Source organism: Rattus norvegicus, chromosome 9, assembly GCF_036323735.1.
Source record: "Rattus norvegicus strain BN/NHsdMcwi chromosome 9, GRCr8, whole genome shotgun sequence".
NCBI lineage: Eukaryota > Metazoa > Chordata > Mammalia > Rodentia > Muridae > Rattus > Rattus norvegicus.
The window spans coordinates 100,475,862-100,493,402 of record NC_086027.1 but is presented as its reverse complement, the minus strand read 5'-3'; the positions used below and the strand labels follow the sequence as shown (position 1 = coordinate 100,493,402).

General features: G+C 46.3%; 1 protein-coding gene and 1 pseudogene across 5 annotated transcripts in view; both read left to right on the top strand.

Annotated features, from left to right (window-relative positions):
- The first annotated feature begins 3,379 nt into the window (after positions 1 to 3,379).
- Positions 3,380 to 17,541, top strand: part of Ndufa10 (NADH:ubiquinone oxidoreductase subunit A10) — a 35,526-nt gene continuing 21,364 nt past the window's right edge. Inside the window, exons 1-9 of one of the 5 annotated variants that reach the window (XM_063267707.1) lie at positions 3,380 to 3,442; positions 4,077 to 4,272; positions 6,638 to 6,806; positions 7,558 to 7,773; positions 10,456 to 10,542; positions 13,371 to 13,492; positions 14,740 to 14,819; positions 15,519 to 15,573; positions 17,305 to 17,390. In XM_063267707.1, the coding sequence (XP_063123777.1) occupies positions 4,198 to 4,272; positions 6,638 to 6,806; positions 7,558 to 7,773; positions 10,456 to 10,542; positions 13,371 to 13,492; positions 14,740 to 14,819; positions 15,519 to 15,573; positions 17,305 to 17,390 (890 nt within the window). In that variant the 5' untranslated portion in view covers positions 3,380 to 3,442; positions 4,077 to 4,197. 5 annotated transcript variants of the gene reach the window in all.
- Positions 7,780 to 10,446, top strand: Spcs3-ps1 (signal peptidase complex subunit 3, pseudogene 1; annotated as a pseudogene).

Below are 17,541 nucleotides of genomic sequence, written 5' to 3'. Positions count from 1 at the left end.
TGTGCACGTTTCTGATGACTGTGGACACAGTGTACTCAGGGGCTAGATCATTTCCATCACCGAAAGATGTCCTGTATTGCTGGCTTGCAGTCGCATCCTCATACTGTAGCCTCTAGAAGCACCCAACTTGTTCTTCCTGTAATTTTATTTCAACACATAATACAGTACAAACGGAAGCACACCACTTGACTTCTGGAGTGTGCCAGCCACAATGCCCAACCCTGGATTATTTCAGATGTGAAACTGTTTATATATTGTAGACACCGGTCTGTTGTCAAACATGTGCTTTGTAATTACTTTCTCCACCTGTAGTTTGTCTTCCCAACCTAAGAATGTCTCTCCCAGAGCAGGCATTTCTGGGTTTGATATGTCTAGTTAACCTGTTTCCTCTTTTGAATTATGCTTCTGATATCAAGATATAAAATATCTCCCTACTCCTAGGCCCGAAATGTTTCTTTTATTTTTTACCTAAAAGCTTTGTGGATTTACATATTGTATTCAAATACAGGATCCATTTTGAGATGTCAAGCTTGGTTTTGTTGTTGTTTTGGGCTTTGTTGGTGGTGTCTTGTGGTGAGGTGATTGAAGGTTCATTTGCTTCCCCAAAGCTGCCCAGCACTCTCACGCCGCCCGCCATGGAACTGTGTGCAGAAACAGCTATTTGTGCTGGTTCATTTGCAGAAGCTCTCTTTGCTTCACTGGTTCTTGTTCTATGAATACCAGAACCTTCACTACATGTTCTTGATTTATATCAACATGTAATAAAGCTCATCAATGGAAGAGAAATTCCTTTGACTTTATTCTTCTTTTTAAATTCATGGTGGCTATTCTAGCATCTTTGCATTTCTACAACTTAGGGAATCTTGTCTCTACCCAGTAAAACATCCTTGTGGAGGATGTTTTCCTCCTTGGAACTCCAGTAAACTTAGAAGACTTGACCATTGTCTATTTCTTCTAATCTGTGATATATAGATATAGATATAGATATAGATATAGATATAGATATAGATATAGATATAGATATAGGTATAGATATAGATGCCTTTTCTCCAGTCTTCTTTGATTTCTTATATCAGCATTTTAAACATTGCAGCCTACAGATATGTTATATTTAAACTCAATTACTACAAGTTAACTTAGACCAAATATAAATTGAATTCCATTTGCTCTTCAGCTTTGACAGGATACTGTGTAATTCTCCTCTGTGTGTGCATGTGTGCTTGTCTCTTTTAATTTTGTTTGTTTTGGCAGAACTTGATATTTATTCTAGGAGCTTTTTTTGTCAACTCCTCTGCGTTTTCTGAGTAAAAATAACACAATCTACAAATAGTTGTATTTCTTTCTTTCCTATCTGTATTCTACTTACCTCTTTTGCACTTATGTGGGTTAGGAGTTCTATCATTGAGCAAGTGTGGGGAAAGCAGAAACCCTTGCTTTCTATTCAAATGCCTTTCTATTCCCATGCCTTTTCTATTCACATGATGTTAGCTTTGGTCATAAACCCCCTGAAAATAGTATATAAGATGCTATGATTCTTAATAAACTTGCTTGGCATAAGCCATCAGCTGACTAGATTACATTGTATATATAAGCACTCTTTTTCTTTTTGTAAAGTCCACATCATCATGAGAATTTGTTGTCATTCTTTTTCTTCATGACTGACATGCTGACCGAGGTGAGGTGGAATCTTAATGTCTTTTGTATTGCATTTCTTTGATCTTTGATGTCTTTAAGTTTTTCATATGTGTATTGGCCACCAGCGTTTCATTGTTTGAGAACTACCTGCTCATTTTACTGGTCGGTTTATTGAATGGGCTGCTTGGTGTTTGGTGAGTTCTCTGTATGTTCTAGACATCAGTCATCTGGCAGGAATGGAGCAAGCAAAGACTTCCTCCCACTATGTAGGCCATCACTTCTTTCAGCTGTTTCTCTTGCTGTGCAGAGGGGTTGTAGTTTCGTAAAATCATTGTTTTCTGTTTCCTCTGCTTGTCCTCCACCTCCCAATGGATACCTTGTGCACATCTTTGAAAAAATATTATCATTATTTGCTTAGGTTTGGGGACCAAGATTTTGCATTTTTAGTGGTGAATCTGAGTGTTATAGTATGCAGACAGATTTACAACCTGCCGTGGAGCTGATTCATTATTCCTCATGCTGAATGAAACATTACTTTCATTTTGGCTCTTCTAGCCAGACCCCCCATTTTCTAAATATGATTGTTCCAAGTATTTTCTGTGCACACATGAGGCACTACACTAATGATGCCACCGTTTTCAGTCACCAAATGTGAGTTAAAAACTCATTCGCCAAGGGCTAGATATGAAACTTCCATTCTCCATCATTCTTTCTGATCGTCCCCAGCCTTCTGCTGTCATTTGGAAAGCATCCATGACCCAACTCTTTTACAGAAGAGTCCCAATGGGGATGAGCGATACCACCCACGTAGGCTTATTCTTCCTCTGAATAGCTGAAGAGTTCCTCCGACAGTTCCAGGAGAGCCTCAACTTCCATCAGGAAACCCACTCCCTGGTCACAGCATCCAGGGAAAATGAAATGGGTGGAAATGCTCCCCAGGTGGCTTTGTTGAAGCCTATAGTATCTTGATATTAAGGCGAGACAAAGAATTCCTAACTAATATCCATAGACCATTATTCTTCGTAAGTATGTAGATAATTCTTTTTAAAAGTTCAAGTACAATTCATTACTATAAGAATGACACATAATCAAACGGGGGGGCGGGGGGTGTGCTAATCCAGGGATTCAAAGCTCACAGTGATTAAGAGCACTGACTGCTCTTCCAGAGGTCCTGAGTTCAATTCCCAGCAACCACATGGTGGCTCACAACCATCTGTAATGAGATCTGACGCACTCTTCTGGTGTGTCTGAAGATGGCTACTGTGTACTCATATAAATAAAATAAATAATTATTTTTTTTTTAAATCTCACGGTTAACTAAGAACAAAAGCTTGCAGCAAACTCGGGGCAGACGGACTGACTGCGGCTTGAGTAGTACCTTGAGTTAATTACATGCACCATTTTTTTTCATTATGCCATTAGTAGAAGTTGTCAAACACAGAGGAGGAAGGACACTGTCTTTCCTTAAGGGTGAGCCTGAGACTGACACCTAGTGGGAGGGGAGTTGAGAAATGAGGTGATCAGGTTGCTAGAAGAATGTGGAGTGGGTTCCCCCCTTCCGTTCTCAATGTACTGGAAAGGACTCAGGGATTTCTAGAAATCGAGAAATGCGGAGGTTTTGTGTCAACTACCCGGAAGGTAGTCCACACCCACCCAGAACTCCTCTTGTCTTGGGGATCCTCCCCCTATCAGCATTTTCCTGGCTTCTTCACACTCTTCCACCTTAGCTTAACTCGGTTGTGACGTCATGTCAGCGCGCCGCGGACAGGATAGGACCCGGTCTTGGCACTGAAGAGCTTTTCAGGAGGTGACTATAATGTCGGTAGCTGTGGAAGGGAGGCAGGGAGCTCTGCACTGGAGACATAGTGGTACTAGACCGGAGACCACCTCAGCTCTCAGTACTACAAGAGTTCAGAAACCGGTCGTGAGCACCCACAGGGCTCAGGCCCGTAACAGGTCCTTCTCTCTGAAGCAGGCAGGGAAAATGTGCCACCCATAGAACTCAGATGGGGAATAGGCTCTCTCCACAGCGCCCAGGAGGGCAGTGAGCAGATCCTCCCCTCAGACTGGGAGTGGGTCCATGCAACCCAGGAAGTGGATCCTCTTGTCAGAGCTCGAGCGTGGAGCAGAGAGGCAGCAGGTTCTCACTGCAGAATCTGGGGAGCGAGCGGATCCACCCCACAGAATACCCAGAGAGAGGAGGGGGTAGTCACACTTTTGTCACACAACTCCAGCATCTGCGAGAAACCCGAACTCAAGACTGGCAGCCTCCGTGCAATTCACAAGGCTCAGGGTGGGTCTTTTCGCCCTTCCCCAGACTTGTACTGTATGGGTCGAGGAAGTAGCACGCTCCCCGCCCAAACAATCTAAACCCCGGCCCAGAGCCGCAATCTAGACCTAAGCCCCGCCCCTTCCCTCTGGCTCTGCCCCATCTCGGGTAGTTTTTTCCGACAGGCGCCGCGGACACTCGGTTGTGACGTCATGTCAGCGCGCCGCGGACAAGATAGGACCCTGTCGCGTTCACGTCCCTCTGGTCCTTGAGCCGGCGCAGGCAGCGAAGCAATGGCCTTGAGGTTGCTGAGACTTGTCCCGGCGTCGGCGTCCGCGCGCGGCCTCGCGGCCGGAGCCCAGCGCGTGGTGAGCGGCGGGTGGCTTTCCTCGCTTGGATCCTCGGCCTGTCCGAGACCTGACACTCCGGCATTGTTGATCAGACCCTTGAGCTACGAGCTCTTGAGGCCTCCACCTACAGCTCAGGGTGCAGCGGGACTCACATTCCCGGTTGCACTTGGGGAACCGAGATGCCAGAGCCGTGGAGCCTGGGCCCGCGTGCTCATCCGTTCAGTGATTGGTGAAGCTGCTTTGTCGAACGCCTTGTAGACTCGGGTGTCGTGACGTGGAGCAGGAACAGCGATTTGGGGTAGATTGGGGGAGGAGAGGACTTCCTAAGATGCATGCAGAATAGTGGGTGATAGTAAATGCCTAGGGGACCGTGACTGGAAACAGGACACGTTTTATGACGACATCATAGCTTCTTTGCTTTCTAGTAGCTAGAACTACATAGGTATTCAATTATAAAGGGGTTGACAATCATGCTAAGGTTTTTTATTTTGAGCAGGAGTGATCTGTGTGTGAGAGAGATATGGATGTGAGCCAGAAAGAGATGTGGTGTGTGTGAATGTCACTGTCAGCCTAAGCCCTATTAGGATCACACAAACTAGAGCACAGAGTATATTCACAGTGCACTTTTGACCTTGACCCTTAGAGACTACACTCATCTCCCTCTGTCTTCACCACATCACCCCCTCAGTGAGGTTGTCTCACATATTTATATTTCGGGAGTTCAGTCACATTCTGTGTTCCATCCTAAGTAAGTTTTGTTTGCATGCATTGAGTTCGTTCCTTATGCTGTGAAGTTGTACTGTTTTGCACAATGAACGAACGGTGTTATGTCTTGGCCTTTACAGTACCACACAGAGTAGTTCACAGCTCTGAAACATCTATTGTCCTCCATGTTCACTTATCTTCCACCCTCTCATGACAGCCATTGTGCTTTTGATGATGTTTTCATTTTGTCTTCTCTAGACTTGTGTAATCAGTCACCCATATTACCGGTCACTGTGCTTTCTTTACATATACTTTTACAATTACACTTACAGGTCATTTATGGGGGTGCACAGCTATTAAGATTACTTGTTTCTCTTTTTACATACACACTAAATCTTAATAATAATAATAAATCTTAAGCCAGACATTGTGGAGCTCACCTTTAATCCCAGCATGAGACAGTCAGATATGAATTCTAGGACAGCCTGGTATATAGGGAGTTCCAGGCCAGCCAGAGCTACATAGTGAAACTCGTGTCTTAAAACCAACCCCCAAAAACAGCAAGGGGGGAAAAAAAAAGATTCACGTCTTTGTGGCTTGTTTAGTCATTCCCTTAGTTCCTTAGTTTGGTTATATTGTCATTTATCCATTTACCTGTTGAAAACCATCTTGGTAGTTTCCCCTTTGAGGCAATTATGTAAAAAAGCTGATTTAAGTATGAGTGCACATTTCTTATGGGAATGTTTCTTATCATTGGGTGATGTGTTGGCTGGGTCGTTAGTGAGGCTATAGTTTTATAACCATCTGACTCTGACCATTTGTACTCCTTAGCAGTGCAGAGCATCCTACTGTATGCTATCTTGCTGACATTGGTGCTGGAAATCACTTGCATTTATGAATATCTAGTGAGCACACAGCTCATCTGGTTCCTGAGGGAGTATCTTAGACACTTTTGTGCCTTCTGCATTACCTTTGCCCTTTCAATCATTTACCTTTTAATTATGTGTCCCCTACAGTCCCCGGATTGGTGATTTTCATGTGGGGAGAGTGGGTTATGTTAGCTTCAGTCTGATGAATAGACTGGGAGATGACTGCTGATATGGACGTCCCTTGCCTTGTAGATGAGAGGTGTGAGGAGGACCTTTGCCTCTGTGCAGCAGGAGAGGGAGGTGATGCTTCTCTTCCACAGAGCCTGGGCATTCAGCTTCCATGGGTGATTATGGAACTGAAGAAAGGCAAAAATAATGCTTATGTTGCTCTGTTTTGTGGATTGGGGACAGTTTCCACTGCTCGGGGCATCACACTTGCAGTTAGAGCATGGAAGCTGTACTTAAGCTCAGGTTTTCTAGTTTTCTCATACTCAGTGGTAGAGTAATTGGGTAACAGGCCGAAGACAAAAGCCTGAATCAGAGAGGTACTTTGATTCTGTCAGGTCCCCCTCCCTGCTGCCATTTGTGTCTATCCATCCTTCCGTCCATCTGTTCATCTATCCATCTGGTTTTCCTTAACAGAGAAAGCGTCCGTGTTCTGAGACCCAAGGAGGTAAACCGCCAGCTCTCAGAGAGCTTGCACTGGGGAAGAAGGGAGTCAGGCCATTAAACAAGAGGGCTGGCCCTCCTAGTACTCTACATAATAGGTGTTGATGTCACAGTAACCAGAGTGATGATGTGTTTTTCAGGGACGAATTCATACCAGTGTGCACTGCAAGCTGAGGTACGGGCTTTTGGCTTCCATTCTCGGTGATAAGACAACCAAAAAGCTGCATGAGTACAGCCGAGTGATAACAGTAGATGGCAACATATGCTCTGGGAAAAACAAGCTCGCAAGGGACATCGCAGAGCAGCTAGGTATGCGCCGTGCAGAATGGCCCAGGCTTGTCAGGCATGTGGCTGCTTATCCCACTTAGAGTTTGCTGGGCTATTGACTAGGTAATTTTGACCTAAAGTAGGTCTTCTACATTTTTTTAATTGTTAGTTATATGCTTATAACATTAGTGCTTGAGAGGTTACAGCAAGAGGATTGCCATGAGATTTAGTACACTTGGGCTATGTAGTGAGTACTAGGCCAACCAAAGCTTCATGGGGAGACCCTGTCTCAAAAAGACCAAACTGGGGGAGGGGTATTAGTCTTTTAAAGGTGACATTAAAACAGCGTGGCAGTTACCAATTGGAGTTGGACTTTACCTGGGAGTGCAGCAGAACCCTCAGTTGAGGATGCCTTGCCAGAGGAGCTGTCACTGCACTTGCTTCCCTGTAGGGTGATGGGAGAAAGGCTGACCTCTTTAGTTCCTCATGCAGCCACCTGCCTGCTTGCCTTTGGGGATGTTGGACTGTAGCAAGCAGCGGGGTGAGGGTTGGAAGGGGATGTGCTGGGGCGCCTGGTTGTAGAGAACGGAGAAGCTCTTTAGCTGTTATGCACAGCACACATTGTGCTTCCTGAGCACGTGATGAAGTGTGGGCACAGAGGGGACTTTTCCTGGGATTCTGATGCCCATCCCCGACAGTAACATTCAAATTTTCTTTGGGTTTCTGTCCAACCGCACACTTGGAGTAGGTGTGAGTGATCTGTCCAGGCTTCATCCAGACCTTCTCTCCTTAGGCATGAAGCACTATCCGGAAGCAGGGATACAGTACTCAAGCAGCACCACGGGTGACGGAAGGCCCCTCGACATAGAGTTTAGTGGCAGCTGTAGTTTAGAGAAATTTTATGACAATCCCAAAAGCAACGACGGCAACAGCTACCGCCTACAGTCCTGGCTTTATGCCAGCCGCCTCCTGCAGTACTCAGATGCCCTGGAGCACCTCTTGAGCACAGGTACGACTCTGTCCTTGGTCGGGGTAGAGAGCCTTCTCCTTGATTCTTTTCTGAGGAGAGGTTTTCTGAAAAGGTACTTTTAGGTAAGTTATGTGTTTGCAGTAAAAGCATAAGTCCTCAAAATCCCTGTTGATGCAGGCTCAGAATAGCACAGCCTTATCATTCCTACCCACAGCAGGAAGATCTGCAGCTTATAGACGGTATGACACTGCCTTTGGAGGGCAGCATGCAGGTGACTGGGAGAATGTGAAGTCACACTCGTGAGGATGGGCTGCATGCCCTAAAAAGACATGGATGACAGCCAGCAGGTTTTTGGAGGGACAGTGGTCAGGTTGAAAGTTGCCACAGAGTAAAAGTTAAACCTTGAAAAGGTGGCAGAGGTGGAGGTCCTGGGGCCTATTCAGTTAAAAGTGTGTCCTCAGATTTTCTCCAAGTAAATGTTTGGGCAAGCAAAGTGTAGAGTAGAAGACTGGCATCAGGGACCAGGAAACAGTTAGGACATGAGAGAAGAGTAGATGACAGAACTAGAGTCTGTGGAGATGAGGTCAGAATATAGCCCTTCCCTGTCCTGGACCCAGAATGCCCTGAAACCCAATGGTAGATATCCCATTGATCTGTAGCCAAACTGTGTACCAGGAACTGTATTCACAGTAGTGTATTGTGTAGGGGGAGAAAGGATGTGGTTGGTATTTAAGGCTGTGTCTGGCTGCCCTGTGGTTGATGAGTGGATTGTGGGAGAAGGGGTAGCTGGTGTGTAAGGCTGTGTCTACTGTGTCTGGCTGCCCATAACTGATGGACAGATTGTGTGAAAAAGACCGGGTGGCTTATATTTAAGACTAGCTTTACTTCCTGTAGCAGTGGCTTCCTTGTGTTGATGGTGAGTTTAGAAACAAGTTGAGCTGCTGCTGGGAAGTTGGCTCAGTAATTCTGAGCTGTGAGAACAAGAATGTGTTGTCAGCAAAGCCTCAAGATAGCTGATAAAGCTGCTTCATAAACTTGAGATTGAGACCCATTGCCTGGGACTCTCTGGATTCCTGAGGACATGGCATGTGTCCATAGACTCCAGGTCATGCTGAAGTTGTCACAGAAGTTTCTGGTTTTTATTTTCCAATTGTATTAATGATTATTTTCCTTTCTGGAAGCTCTGATCTTAGTGTTATTGCTAGAAATTTATCTTGTCTGGAATCTTCCTCTTGGGTTCTGTCTCAGGACCTACCTCAGGGAAACCCAAGCATTAGCTGGGAGTGATATTGACTTTCAGGGCAGTTCATTTTCTTTTAGCAGCGTATTCTACCTTACTTTCTAACTACTTGTTTCTTAAGTGAAAAAGAAACCCTTTACACATTAAGTGCACGGTGATTGGTTTCATTTTATGTTGTGTTCAGTCACTAAATATTTTGTGACTACCTGTTGTGTGCTAGGCTTATTCCAAAAGCCAGGAACACAACTACAGGAAGGAGCTTATATTTTAATAGGAGGATAAAGACTGACTGGAAATCTGCATGACAGTGAGTTGTGAGTGCTCTGGGGAAGCTTTTCTCTCTGCAGTGAGTGGTGCCCCAGGGCCCACTCTTCCTGAGGGGAGAATTCTGCCTGGGCCTGGCAGGATGGATTGCAGGGACTCTTGAGCATCTCAAGTGGCTATATTGCAGTGAATAGAGCTGGCGATGCTGGCAATAAGGTAGGAAAGAAGTTGTCAGCTGAGAGTTTTAAACTTGGAAGTCTTTACTCTGAAGGAGAGAGGAGACCATTGGTAGGTTTGAGTACAACTTCATCAGGCTGAATTTGGAAGTGTCCTGCTGCTGAGAAGGAAGGACCAAGATATAATTGTGAGATGGTGTCTTCTATGAGCTTCCAGTTCACCTTCTCACTGAGTGTGATGGGTCCACTCACCTTTGGCTCCTTCAGCACGACCACCTCAAAGACAGGAGTGTCCCCAGGGAGCTGCACTGTCTCAGACCATGCTGAAAGATGTAGAAGACACTGGACCTAGAGAAAGAAGTGATCTGGGATTGTTACCTAACTGCTGGTCTAGAAAGCATATTTGATTGGAGTGTTAAGCCGTTCTCTGTCAACAAAACAGAATGCTCTGAACCAGGGTGTCCTTTGGGCCATGATTGCTCTGAGGCAGTAATCTGAAGCTGCTGTTGAAAGAGAACAAAACATTTTCTTTATTGATGGAGATGGTCTCAAGAGTTCAAGGACTGTTGCTTTGACCCTGCAGTACAGCATTGTACCAAATGCTGGAATTCCTCCTCTTGTGACAAGCCCATGAATTTGTCCCATTTCCAGACACATGAGATAACTAAGAGTTATTAAACTATCCTGAACATTTTTGTGCTTAATTCTTTATATTCAGATGTTGGGAGGACTTGATGGCTGGGAAAAGTAGGACATGGAGTGGAGGAGGTGGCCTGGGGTTGGAGAGGTCCCAGTGATCCTCAGGGATCTGAGTGAGACCCACATTCCTCTCTGTCTCAGGAGAAGACGGTTTTCTCCAGACCAAAAGAGCACTGGGGTTTAAAGGGCTTTCGATTCGTAGATAACATGGTCTTTGAATTTATTTGGTAAGAACTGGGATTGTAAGTGGCTGAATATTTTTATTCTTGGTTCTAAAATGGAATTTCTAGTTAGAAGTACTTTATCTGTTTGGTTCAGATTTTTCTTTACCTGTTTTGACAGGACAAGGTGTGGTCTTGGAGCGTTCCATCTACAGTGACTTTGTCTTCCTGGAGGCAATGTACAACCAGGGCTTCATCCGAAAGCAGTGTAAGTTGTTTAATACGCCCAATGGCAGAAGGTGAGGCCCTTATTCTGAATTAAATAAGTGCTTTGGTATACCATATTCCCTGGGGAGAAGGGAGCTCACCAAGTTCCCATTGTCCTCTTCTTCCCAAGTATCTATTGTCCCTTCACTTACCCTGTAAGCAAGGTGGAATCCTGATGCTCAGGAATACTCAGGCATCCCACAGCTCCCACAGCCCTTCCCTAGGAGACCCCTGACCCTCAGTTCAGCCTACAGCCTCACTAGTTTTCCTTGGCCTGGGTAACTAATTGTGCTGAACTCTCTGGTTTCCAGCATCTTGGGTTGTTTTTCTTTCCCCTCTGTTCTGCACAGTTGCCAGTGCCATTGTTCCCTCCAAATTGATGAGCCTATCTTAGGAGCATTGGCAGTGGTTGTGTCATTGGCAGATAGCAAAGGAGAAAGATTAAAAGGCTGTTGTTAAAGTAGTCTGGCCTGGGAAACCGAGGGAGGTTGGTGTATCTGTAAAGTTTGGGCAGTGCTGTGCTTGGCCTGGATCAGTCTCAGTGTCTCGTGTGCCCCATGGCTGCATCAGTGGGCACTGAATTCTGGAGGTTGGTGTGACTGTACTTCATCAGGGAAACTGAGGCAAACAAAGGAATGGTTGCATTCTGAGACTCTGGCTCTTGCTGTGGCCCTGCTGGTGACTAGAGGTCATGTACTTATATGTGTGGAGACAGAAAGAGTGGGCGGAAACATTTTGCTTCTGCCTGGGGAGAAGCCTGCCCTGTACGTGCCCAGCAGCTGTGGAGGTTGGTCAGAAGGTATTTCTGAGAGCCACTGTGAGCACGGTTCTGGTTCACTAAGCAAGACGTTTGCTATCCTAGGGCAGGGCATTAAGGCAGCAGAAGCGAGGAGTGGCAGAACAGCACCCCTGACTCCCCTCAGCTGACCCAGAGTGCTGTAGAGGAGCACCCCGCAATCTGGCTAATGTGTGGCAGGGGAAGGAGTTATTGCCAGGGACAGCTCCTGTGGTAAATGGTCTTCAGGGATTTCCACCGAGTGCAGAAAGGAGTGAGGACAGCGAATCGTCAGCATTAGGCGAGTGCTGTTGTAGGGGAGCTGGAGGCTGGCCAGTGGCAGTGTTGGAGTGGTAATCAGGGGTGGAAAAGTAAGGACTGGCACCTCATTAGGGTGGGAAGTCGGATAAGTTCTGGAAGTACTAAGGGGCCACTGAGCATACAAGTGTGAGAAGGAAGATTTGCTAGTTAAGTGGTCACAGGAATGTCTGGAGAGAGCATGTGTGGCAGGGGAAAGTCTAAGGGAAGGAGGCCAGCTGGGAGGAAGTGGGAAGGGAGCAGGTGGCCTAGGTTGGAGGACACTGGTAGTAGGAACGATCGACTCCCGAGGCTGAAGTTGACAAGAAGGGGACAGTGGTCACTCTTGCAGAAGCACAGCAGAAGTGCGATGGAAGACCACTTTCTAGGATGAAGAGGAGTCAGGAGGCTGCACGGTGGGCTTCTGTTTTCTAATGTTGGGTGTGAGATTCTCTGCGATGGGCTCAGGATACACCTACAGACAGATTCATGCTGCTGAGGCCTGAGGAATGGGTGTCAGCACTGACAGTGGGTGGGCCTGTTTCAACTTGACAGTGCCCATGAGTGACAACAGGCAGCCGGGTCCTGGATACAGTATCTGAGGAGGTGGAACCCCAAAGGGTGAAGCTCCATGGCTACGTGTACACAGGATAGCTGAAGGGAGGGAGGGCCCATGCCATGTGTGCTGTGTACAAGGGTAGCTGAAGGGAGGGAGGGGCCCATGCCACGTGTGCTATAGCAGGTGGCCCTTGGATTTCATCTAGTCAGTCCTGAGAACCAGGATAGGGACAAGCATATTAGCTAATGTCAGTGGCTTCCAGGGAGGGGGAAATGGCCTGAGGAAGGGATGTTGACTTAATAAGTAGGCAAATGGAGACGGGACAGAGGAAGCCAACAGAGGGCAAGGCTGGTACATTGCAGGCCTAGCAAGCAGGGCAAGGCATGGCTTTGTCCCTGTGTAGGTTTGGTCAGGGCAGTTGGGGCAGATGCCCATGGGCATGCCTCCTTCATCACACTTTTCCTGCTCTTGCTTGGTTCTCCTTGGTCTCTGTCACAGGCCAGTCCAAAATAGCCTTCAACACAGTGACTGCAAGGGTCACTGGAATGTTTGGAAGGGAAGCGTCTTTCCATAGGCCTTAGTGTGAGCACCCACTTGTCACTTCTGGATGATTTACCATAGAAACAGTGCTTTCTCAACACTGCGTAGAGGTATCCAAGTGTGGATAGCCCACTGTGAGCCTAGTGCATTCTCCCTGCTGGGTAGTGTGGATGGGGTGTGTGCGATGACCCTGGCTTGTTCTTTCTAATAAAAGAGTGCTCATCAGGACTGTGGTGTCTGTGTTGGGTGCCGAGGTAAGATGACTGTGGCAGTCACAGTGCCCCGCTTCATTTCCGTGTTAGTCTGATTCTGTAGATGCTTACATGTAGTCCATCAAAGTCTCTGAGACATGCTGAACCCAGGTAAGTGTAGCCTATGTTCTTCAGCTGAATTCTTTGTGAAATATTTAGAACTCCCCACAGAGGAGATTCTTATCTGTGTATTGTAAAGAAATAGCTGCACAGTGGGTGTGTCATGCTTCCCAGGTCAAGCAGCATATGAGAATGCTGGTGTACCTCTGACTTGCCCAGGAAGTGAGGTAGACACACTCAGGGCCTGTCCTGTGGGCAGTGGTGAGCGTAAGTCATGACTTAGAACCTCATGTGCCAGAAGAAGCCTGTGGCCGTCTGGAGTGTGATGATGGTGGTCTCTCTTGTAGGTGTGGACCACTATAATGAAATTAAGCGGCTTACTCTTCCAGAGTACCTGCCACCACATGCAGTCATCTATATCGATGTGCCTGTGTCAGAAATACAGAGCAGGATCCAGAAGAAAGGAGATGTAAGTCATTACCCTTAAGAGCCGCGTGCCTGCATGTTCTTGTGATCAGCATGTATGTGACAGGTGCCGGTTCCCAGTGGCCTTTATAGGTTGGCACACATGTCCCAGTCAAGAGCACACATCTGTCCCTGAGTCATTCTTGTGGGGAGACAGAGAGAGCACCTCATTTACCCTGCCTGGATTTTTCTCTCCTGTAAGAGTCTCATGCCCTCTTGTCCTGGAAATGAAAGTGATTTGGATGTCCTTCACATGTCCTGATTCTATAGAGAGGCCTGTGTGTGCTCCATCCATTTCCAGCTGCCTTTTGGTTGGCACTCTGAGAGATTGGTGGATGCTGCTCATAGAGAAGACCTGGCCTTTGCATGCCGTGGTAGAGATACAGACTGTGTTCACCTTCGTAGACAGAGTGCATTGCACTTCCTCTCTGCCCTAGGTGCCAGGGCCAAAGGCACTCAGGAAATGAATGGCTCTTTTCTTTTTCTGAAGAGCTTTAGTGAGATGTGATTTATGCACGCAGCTGAAATTTACAACTGAGCTTTAGCAAACTTATCAATCATGGCAGCTCCCATCACAGTCCAGTCTTAGAATAGTTTCATAGTTCAGTTTTCAAGTGTTTATTTTAGAAGTCAAATCAGTAGGCCTAATCGTTTTCCTCTCACTTCTCCTCCTTCCCACAGTGTTTCTTGAGTACCTCTGTTCTAGGTTACAGGGTGCTGGGACTGTGTGCTCACTGGGAAGGGGTCCCCACTCCAATAGCTCAGGTTCTAGGAGAGGAGTGCATAGTGAGCAAGGAAACAGTCACAGAAGATGACCCAGGGTGAAAGAACAAATCTTAGCTTGGGGTAAACTGTCAAGTTTTAAATACTGAAATTTGCCACTCTTGATTGAATTTTAAAATGTTTCGGAATTGTCTTCAGATGACAAGGGAAGTGAGAGAGTGAAAGAATGAGTGGGGTTGGTAAGGAAGGAATGCTGGAAGTGGGGCAGCTGGAGAGAGCAGGTCTGCCAGTCTAGGGAGGAGGGTGTCCATCATTTGGTGGGGAGTAGCAGAAAGACTGGCGGGTTTTTCCTGACCCTGATCTGTGTAGAGGAGGGTCATGACACAGGTTCGTCTGTAGTCAGGAGTCATTCTCACTGCCTATTCCCAGAGAAGAAAGAGTGCCTCCAGTTGTGGTTACAGTTTATATACATAACAATAAGAAAATGAGTCAAACACCTCCTGGGATGTTTTCTCTGCTTTCATTTAGCCACATGAAATGAAGGTCACCTCTGCCTATCTCCAAGACATCGAGGATGCCTACAAGAAAACCTTCCTCCCAAAAATGAGGTGAGCCCAGCACAGCGCTCACGTGTAAGACTCAGACTGCCTTATGGAGTCTGGAGCTGCACAACCCAGAGCGCTTTCTCTCCACTCAGAGCCTCAGGCTGCAGAGTCAGCAGGAGCTTTTTCAATTTGGGTTTTGTAAATTTATTTGGGTAGGGTTTTTTGTTTTTTGTTTTTGCTTTTAATTTTTTTCCCCTCCTGTTATATCCTTGAAATTCTTAGTGCTAAAAATAAATCTGGGCTCAAGTCCATGGCAAATCTTAGCACTAAAGTCCAGTGTATTCTTACTCAGGTAGTAAGGAGATACGTAGAAAGAACACTCAGCTTGAGTACACAGCCCTGTAGGTCCTCTGAGTGCACATCCTTCAGCGAAGTTAGGGTCAGCGCCACCAGACGGGCTGTCTTCCATCCCTGTTATGTTGAAGCATGAGGGACGTGTGCCTTCCTCACTCCAAGGCTCTCTGCCCTTGGCCTAAAGTGTTTAACAGATTGTTTGATACTGAAAACCTTCAGGGTGTTGTTACTTAAATCTACGAATAAAAACAAAATGAAGTGAGTGATCTTTGCCTCCGAATTCCAGGACACCCAGGTCACAGATGGGGGGACGCTTGTGTCAGAGCAAGGGGCTCTAGCGGTTGCTGGGCATTTGTACAGATCGTCTACCTGGAAATGCTGACCATGTGCTCTCATTTTGTCTTACAGTGAGATATGCGAGGTGTTGGTGTACAGTTCCTGGGAAGCTGAAGACTCAACCAAGGTGGGGTGATGCCAGCCCACAGCTTGATACACAGGGTTCCCCAGAGCACATGGGATTTGATGCCTACTAGTTTACAAGCATTGGCATTTCATAATCAAATGGCAAAATCTACCCCAAGAGCCCTGCTCGTCATCCTCCCTGAGCTAGGAAGCTTTGACTCTTTATAAAAACAGCCTGGTGGACATGATCCTAACATAGACAACAGAGATGCTAAATGCCCTGGGACTTATATCAAAAAACATGACAGAACCTTGCATTAGTGTAGAGGAAAAGCTTATCATTTAAAGAGAACCGTTTTCCTTAAGTCTGCATTTTGTGAAATTCTACTTAGTCTTGATGGAGTTTTCAGGGAGCTTAATGAGTAACAACCAAGAAAATTCTGACAAAAAGTAATTCAGGACATCTGCGCTCCCATTTCAGAAGCGTACGGAAAAGATTGCGTCCTTAGTGCAGGAATAACGGATCATCCAGTCAGCGCGAGTTTGCTTTGGTTCACCAGACTCCAAGAACAGTGCGGGAAGACTACCACTATCTTAGTTTTCTCAGAGTTCCTTCAAGATAATAATAATTAAAAAGTGAAATAAGAGGAGAAAGGTCATTTCTTAAATGGTATTAAGGTAAATAAATATCCATTTGGTGAAAAAGCAGAAACAAGTTCGAGGCCAGCCTGAAGTACACAGTAAAGTCAAGACCAGTTTGGGCTGCATAATGAGACTCTGTTAACAATAACAAGAACTAATACCCCACCCCAGACCCCATCCCTGAGTTCTGCTTCATATTCATTGTATCTAAAGCTTCAATTACCAGCAAACAGGCCGAGGCTTGTTCGTAGTTCCAGAACTTGGGAAGCAGAGCAAGATTATTGCAAGTGTGGGGCAGCCTGGTCTACATAGTGAATTCCAGGCTAGCCAGGGCTACATAGCAAGACCTAATGTCAAACAGAAGTGAAGGTCAGGAAAGGGTTAGTAAACAATAAGAAGCATAGAAATTCAAAACGTGAGTGCCAGCTCAGGCTCCTCCTCCGACCTGCAGAGGTGTGTGGGCCGCCTGAGGGATCAGTTCCTCTGAGCAGAGGGCAGGAGGAAGGGGACCTGGTGAGCTCTGCTGTACTCTAGAGTGGCTCTGCTGCTTCCTCCTGTAAGCATTCTTTTGAGTTCCTGGCTTGTCCTACCTAGACTAAAAGGCTAGTTTCACTACCTTCCTGGACCAACACCAACTTGTTCATATTCAGTTTATTTTTGTACCTTTGATTGGTGTTTAGACGTATGTTTAGATGATTTATCTTAGAATAATGTACCTTGGGCCTTTAAGTGAGGTTGGAGCTGGGCATGTTCTGGAGGAGCAGTGAGTGTGGGAAGATTGCCTCTGCCTCTGAAGGGCAGGACTGGAGGCCTGGGCTCCCCAAGCATATGTTGGTGTTCAGGTTCCTCTGCTTGCCTGTGTGGCTGTCTTCCCTTCCAGAAGGAACTTGTTTGGGAAGATAAGGGTACTGTCTTTAGTGTTGGCTCTCCTCTTTGTTCCTGCCTTCCGTCTTCAGGCAGCTTCTGTCCCTTTGCTGTTTTGGGATGTTGATGAGGCAGGCTCATGCTGAACCCACTCAAGTGCCACCGTTTTGTTCTTCTTTCATTTGTATGTCTTCCTGGTTTGTGTGATTCTGCCAAGGCTTTGTAAACTTGCAGTGCTGCCTCATTCACAGTTCTGAGCTGGGCCTCTCTGTTTCTATTGTTTTAGGTGGTAGAGGACATTGAGTACCTTAACTACAACAAAGGACCTTGGCTTAAACAGGATGATCGGACCTTTCACAACCTGCGGATGCTGTGAGTCAGCGGGGAGCTTTGGTGCGGGAACAAAGTACTCCTGGGTGTACACACTGCTGCGCGCAGACAGTTTTTAAGTAATGAACACTTCAGTTTAGTTGTCAACGCTGCGCGCAGACAGTTTTTAAGTAATGAACACTTCAGTTTAGTT